General features: G+C 50.7%; 1 protein-coding gene across 1 annotated transcript; it reads right to left on the bottom strand.

The window, feature by feature from the left end:
- Positions 1–859: 859 nt before the first annotated feature.
- PPP1R3B (protein phosphatase 1 regulatory subunit 3B) lies at positions 860–5,852 on the bottom strand. Its single transcript, XM_061476704.1, has 2 exons — positions 5,808–5,852; positions 860–2,920 (listed from the first exon to the last, which is right to left on the bottom strand). Exons 1-2 carry the CDS (start codon positions 5,819–5,821, stop codon positions 2,029–2,031), a joined length of 906 nt encoding a protein of 301 aa, XP_061332688.1. The 5' UTR covers positions 5,822–5,852; the 3' UTR covers positions 860–2,028.
- Positions 5,853–6,950: the final 1,098 nt, after the last annotated feature.

The following is a 6,950-nucleotide window of genomic DNA, read 5'->3' as shown; positions in this document are numbered from 1 at the left end:
CCAATCTAGGCAACAGTCCCGTCAAGAGAGACCTGATGCAAATTGTAAGGGCTGACTTGTGAAGCTGTTTAAACAAAGGAAACAAGCCTGATGAGCTCTGGGCTAGCAAATAGATTTACCACCTTGACTAAGTGATCAGGCACAGTGGTGACGTGCATTGATGTTGGGTTTTGAGAAAGCAGCAGTTAAAGGCAAAGTATTCTTCCTGCAAGCTCTTGTTCCTTTTGGCATCCAACAGTGATCACAGTATGCCTTCTAGGTTAGGGTAAAACAGTGTGTAAGTATTTCACACAATCTCCAGAATTAAAAGCTGGGTTTAAAAAGTTAAGTAGCCTAGTCCATTGCTTCTCTCCAGCCCACCCATAGGCTATTATAGGCACCCCAAAAATTATATAAAGCTTATACACTAGAAAAGGTAAGATTCCCGTGACCTCTATTTCTACAAACTACTCAGAACTCTAGCTTTGAGATGAGGGATTAAATTATTTTGCTCAACTAATACTCAAGAAGCTTTGTGAGGCTGCTTGGCACTGCACAAGCTGGCCACCTCACCTCAGCACAGGCCCAGATGATGAGCCACCTCTTTGAGGATAGGGATGGCTCACACCCATGATCTGTTTCACATCCAGAGTGATGTCAGGATAAACCCTGCATCTCACCCACCTCATGGCTAGTTTTCTACACAGGAGGGGCCACTTCTTATGGACACAGAGATGCAAAGCTTGGGTATTTACAGGTTGAAAAGGCAGCTACTGCTACAACAGCTAAGGAAGCCCAGCATGTTGATGTTCACCCAGTATAGCCACAGCATCCTTGCATGTGAGCAGTGCCACACCACTACCTGCCAAGCAGTCCATTAGAAGATTTTTTTTTTAAAAGCAGTGTCATTTCCAGAGCCTGTTTATCCCAAAACATCACTGGGATCACACATACCACCCCTTTCTCAGTCAAGGCACTCCCACCACAGTAGGTACACAACAGTTACCTTCTTGTAACAGAACACAGCAGAGTAGCTATGTGATCCATTTGCATTTAGCTCCTGTAACACCTGAGCACAGCCTCCTGCTTAGGACTCTGGGCCCCAGCCAGACAAAGCCCCGTTTTACAGTCCACAGGAGGAAGAATGGTGTTTTCAGGGCCAAACATGGCCAACAGCTGACTTCAGATGTCCATCAAAGGGAAAAAGCATCATTGATGACTTGTGATTAAAGAAACAGGAAAGTTTAAGAAGTCATTCAAGGCTGTCAACCCACAGCAGTGTTACAAGCACCACACAGCTACAGCTAATCTCTATTTTAGGTAACACCACAAGAGTTTTTAGAGATCAGCTGATAAAACAACTGGTGACTAAGCACAAGATCTTCTCCCACAGGCACACAAGTCTCCTAATACGGCAGCCTGTAGGACCACATTTCCTGTCATCACAGTTGCATTTTCACTTCCAAAACACCCTTTCTGGCTCCAGTAGGAAGGACCTCGCACTACAAGGACACATGCAAGGATGGTACTCCATTCCATACAAGCCAACCCCTCTACTACTTGACAAGCACAGGCCAGCTTTGCAAGGACAGCCCTGCAGCTGCAGTACAGCTCACTAAAACGGTAACAGAACATACTTTGAAAAAGCTTTTTAGCACTAGGCAAGCAATACAAACCAACCACCACTACATAGTCTGGACATGTGATATAAGCACTGTAGTGTTTCCCAGGAGACTAGCAGCTTTACAGAAGAGGAGGGAGTAGCAGCACTGAAGAGAAACACAAGCAACAGCTCCTGGTTCTTTGAGCATTTGGAGAGACAGTTATCCAAGTTGGGGCAGGGAAGGCAGCCCTTTGGGCCAGAGACACTTCCCTAGCTATTCAGTCCACTGCCAGCAGAGCACTCCACAACTGGTTTTGCTCCGAGGCTTATGCAGAGCTGCCTGAAACCATACATCTTTGTCCTTTCCATATACCTCGCATTCAGACCAGCTCTCAGGCCTGTGGACAAGCCAACAACAGTTAGTCAGTCAGGACTCTGTTCTTGGGTCAGTAGTAAGGCCCTAGCTTCTCATAGCCTGAATAGCTGGGCCACTCGGGAAAGAGGCCGTAGGAGCACCGAGGGCTCCCAAACTGGTCAAAGGCACTGCCAAAGTCAGGGCCCTTGGGGGGGCAGACAGCATCCTGGGCGGACTTCAGTTCTGACCGTATGATCCTGTAATTTGTGCCCCTGTTGCTGTCCCAGTACACCTTCCCATTGCACTCAAAGGAGATGGCAAACTCTACTCTTTCATGGGACTGAATTCCCTGGGGCAAGCTGATGTCAAAGGAAAAGGTGTCCCGGTCCGACCCTCCATACGTATCCTTGACATACTGGCATGGGTAGTCTACGAAGTTTTTCCAGGTGTCAAATGTCATCCTGATCTTCACAGTCTTTTCAAAAGCGAGGTTCCTCACCTTCACTGTTCCCACAATGGATCGCTCCTTCAGCATACAGTTTTCAAGGCAGACACAGTCCACCTGGAGGCGGTTTCTGAAGTCCAGGTAGTCCACAGAGGGCTGAACAAAATCCAGGACAAAGCTGTCCCTCTCCACTGTTGTCAGGCCCACAATATTGTTTATCAGCTCTGTGATGTTGAAAGGAATATCTAGTGGATCGTCAAACTCTGAAAACACCTTCACCATCGTCAGAGCGAAGCCCCTGCTGTCTGCAAACGACACCCTCTTCTTCACTTTGTTGTGTGTGAAGGAGTTTGTTGCCTCTTCTGGTCCAGTCAGTGCAGTTTTGCTGCTCGGCTGGATGCAGGGCCGCAGTGGCTTGCTTGTCTTCGGAGCAATTTTGCAGGCACACTTGTCTCTTAGCAAGGGTGAAGAGCAAAGGTATAGCTGCATTGCTACATCCACAGCCATTGCTTGTTTGTGAGGAAAATAGTCTAATACTCTGGAAGGTAAGAAGGGTCAGTAGATGTTAGAAAAGCATTTTAATATGACTTTTGTCATACAAGTGCTACACCACTTCCCCCCAAGTCATCCCAAAGCAGCTTGCTTTCATCAACCCCACAAGCTGCTCAACCTTAAGAAAGCAGGTACTTGCACAGCAAGATTCACATACACAGTGAGAAACATACTGCAGCACAAATGGCAGAAGCAGAGCCTGCTGTACCTTTGAACAAGATCTGTTCCAATTGCTACAGGGGCAGAATTACCATTTGAAGACACACACAGAGGCACTGCTCTACTAGGCTAGCAATAACAGACTCCAGAGCAAAGCCCATAGCTCAGTCCTGCTGATGTCCACAAAACCCAGAAATTACCAAATTTCAATGCTACGTAAAGCAGTATTCCTGCTGTACTCTCTGCCCTCAAGGAAAGTCTCTCCCCAGGGTATTGGATGCTTTCGTAGGAGCACAAACTCAGTTTGTCACAAACTACTGCAAGCAACTGACCCCTCCTTTCATAGAACCCCAAATGTCTGGCATTTTTAGAGGCTACGAGCCCTCATGTGGTTGAGCTACATACTTTGCTCACTGTCTACCTGAACTGCTGTATCCAAAATGCCTGCAAGTAGTATTGTAAGGATAGCAACAGTCCCATACAGCATCAGGGTAAGCATCAGGGTAGAGATTTAGCCAACATTAGTCTGCACCCACAGAAGAGCCTTTCTTCCCTCTACCACACTTTAAAATAGAGGTTAGCTCAGATGGCCCCACAGGCTTTACGTCCACACCTCAAGCCTACACAGTGCTTGCACTGAGCCCCTGGGAATCACATGCGTAACCACAGGGGTCTGTCAAACACAACTCACCTACTCCAGGTTGACCAAGCCTTTAGAAGCAAGTCCTTTCCCTGGAAGGAGCAGGCCATGTGTCCCTCCACCATTTCCTCCCCTTCACCAGTACCAAGCCTCTTTCTCCAGGGATGCAGCACCATCCCTCTTCGTTCACCCACTACAGAACAGCTCCTACCCAGCACCTTAATGGAGGTAGCCCTGGAGTTGCCTCTGCAGGCAGCAAGGCAGCTCACAGAGCACCATACCTATCGCTCCTGCCCTTACACTGAGGTTAGGCTGAATACCTTTGGCAGAGTCTTTGGCCTGGCTCCAGACAAACTGCTGGACAGATTTATCGCATACATCTCCCTTAAGTCAACAGCATCACAGCTGACCTTAAACAAAGTATTCCCTTAATAAAAATCCCCCCTTTGGCTGCAGGCCAGGCTCCAAAGCTGATCCCACCACACAGAGCTGGACGAGCCAGCAGCAGTAGCAGTGACCACCAGCCACGTGACACAGCAGAGCACTAGCTGCCAAAACCGCGCACAGCCAGCTCTAATACTTGACTGCTGCCCCGTGCCAAGAAAAAGCAAGACCTACGCTATCCGATTCAGTGCTGTAGCTCCCCACCCTGCAACACCAACAGAGCAGCTCTGAGCAGGCTTTCACAGCATCCATTCAGCAAGGGCATCTGCTTATTTAAAGCACATGTGCCAAGGCTTGCTTCCCAACACACCCACCAGCTAACTCCTTCTGCAATGCCTCCTTCAGCCTCCTTTCAGCTCAAGGGCAGCTATGCAAGACAGACAGCAGATCCACCTGTCTGCTAACACTGTTCTGATCATCTCTACCTGGTTTTACCAAGTTTTTATTCACACACACTTTATATAGGTCATTTCCTTCTTTACATTAATGCAGCCTTCAATGCTTCCCTCTTACTTGGGCCAGTTCCATCTGCAGTGCATCTTTTCCCAGGGAAATGTATTCAGCTGGATTCCCATAACTGCTGAGAAGACAGGTTTCTTAGTAAGCCTGGGTTATTCAAGTTTTTAAAATGAAAAGGCATGAAATAACCAGCGTGATCTGCATCACTTGGAGCTTTTTTCAAGCTACGAAAAATAGTAAGAGCTTTTCATACCTACTATTAGGGTGAGCTCTGAGCTTTTGCAAATTGGTTTTTTTTTTTCAGCTCATTTAATACCCCAGACATATTTTCCTGCACTTGAGAACCTGCTGATGCCCAACTCACAAGCCAGCAGAGGAAGGTTTGCCTTTTAATGCTAGTATTGGCTGTCTTGAACTTCAGATGCTTTGAAGGTGGGAGCAGGGAAACACTTTCAAGCACTCACACTGGAAAGGGAGCTCTAGGAAGCAAGCAGTGCAGGGTAGGCAACCCTATGCAGGTGCAGAGACTGATGCCTTTCCACCTCCTCTCGGACTAGATTCTGCCTCTGGACGTCTTCCCACAGCTCTACCCTCTCCAGAAGAGGATCACTGGTCACTCTTCCCTCCTCTATCTCTAGGTAGGGGAAATAAGTCAGAGTAAAGGAATCACTTACAGCTACACTTAATCAAGCCCCTTCAGTTGCCTCTATTCTGTTTCCAGCAGTGCCTGTGAACAGGTAACCTTCTTGCAAAGGGCTCAACACGCAGCAGCTGCTAAGCCAGAAGCTTTCAGACCTGACACACTGCTGGATGAAGCGGCGCTCGGGTTCTCTGCCCTCTTCTCCTCTCTGATCAGGGAAAGCCAAGCTGCTCCGAGGGCGCAGCCCAGCTCCCACAGGCATTTCCCCGACGAGATGCGTTAGTCCTGCTGCAGCCCGACCCTTCTGCAAACCCGAACCGAGGCGAGCCGACCACCCCGGAGAAGAGACAGCAGGACTCCAGAGAGCCCCAGAAGCCAAGAACAGAGCCCCCCTTCCCACCCGGTAGGAAGCACCGGTCCCGCTCCCGCACACCCGACGGGGCTACGACCCTGCACTGGGGACCACATCAGGCACCGAGGGCAGCCAAACGGCTGCGAAGGGCAGGAGACCGCGATCCCACGGGACCATACCTGGTGCAGTGCATGAGGCCAGCCCCGGCACCCTACAACTCGCCAACTGCCCGCACACCCCTGGGCCCGGCGACTTAAGAGCACCGCGGGCACCGCCCCTACCCGCCCGCCCGGCCAGCCCGCGCCGCAGCCAATGAGCGCGCCTCCAGCGCGACGCGGGGCCAATCGGCAGCCGGGGGCCCAGCACGAGGAGGGCCGTGAGCTGCGGCGGGGGAGCCAGTGGGGAGCGGCTGGGCCGCGGCGTGGAGTGGGACAGCGGCGGGCAGCGGGGGGCAGCGGGGGGCAGCGGCGGGCCCGGCTGCTCAGGAGGAACTGAGCAGGGGGAGCGGACGCAGTCTGGCGGCAGCAGCGAAGCTGAGGAGCGGCGGCAGCGCTTCCCAGGTCTTTCTGACCTAAGGGACTCTGTCCTCTGTGGAAAGAGCTTGTGAAGTCAGCCCCTCCGCCTTTCTCTGGGCGGGTAGAGATTCATAGAGTCACAGAATCAACTGGGTTGAAAAACACCTTTAAGATCATCAAGTCCAACCCTTACCCCAGGACGGCCAAGTTCACCACTAAACCATGTCACTGAGGGTCTCACCTACACGGTTTTTTAACACTTTCAGGGACAGTGACTCCATCCCACCCCTGTGCAGCCTGTTCCAATGCCTGAGCACCCTCTCTGTGAAGAAGTTTTTCCTAATATCCAATCTAAACCTCCCCTGGCACAACCTCAGGCCGTTTTGTCTTGTCCTGTAGCTTGTTACCTGGGAGAAGAAACCGACCCCCACCTCACTACAACCTCCTTTCAGATAGCTGTAGAGAGCGATAAGCCCCCCCACCCAAGCCTTGTCTTCTCCAGACTAAGAAACCCCAGTTCCCTCAGCCATTCCTCATCAAGCTGGTGCTCCAGGCCCTTCACCAGCTTTGTTGCCTTCTTCTGGACCCACTCCAGAACCTCAATGTCTTTCTTGTCATAAGGAGCCAAGAACTGAAGATGGTATTCAAAGTACGGCCTCACCAGTGCCAAGCACAGCGCTTGCTGTGGAAGAAGATGCCAGCTCCGTGTCAAGCCTTGGACACTAACAGCCCCTCTGTGTCCTGCAGCGACACATGGCTGCTGTGCCACAGTGCAGTCTCTACCTATCCAGGAAGGGGAGAGTGCGG

Source organism: Pezoporus flaviventris, unplaced genomic scaffold, assembly GCF_033815535.1.
Source record: "Pezoporus flaviventris isolate CSIRO_AGI_PZ_B2104156 unplaced genomic scaffold, CSIRO_AGI_Pfla_v1 ptg000002l, whole genome shotgun sequence".
In the NCBI taxonomy this organism is placed as follows: Eukaryota; Metazoa; Chordata; class Aves; order Psittaciformes; family Psittacidae; genus Pezoporus; species Pezoporus flaviventris.
This window is presented reverse-complemented; position numbering and strand designations above follow the sequence as displayed.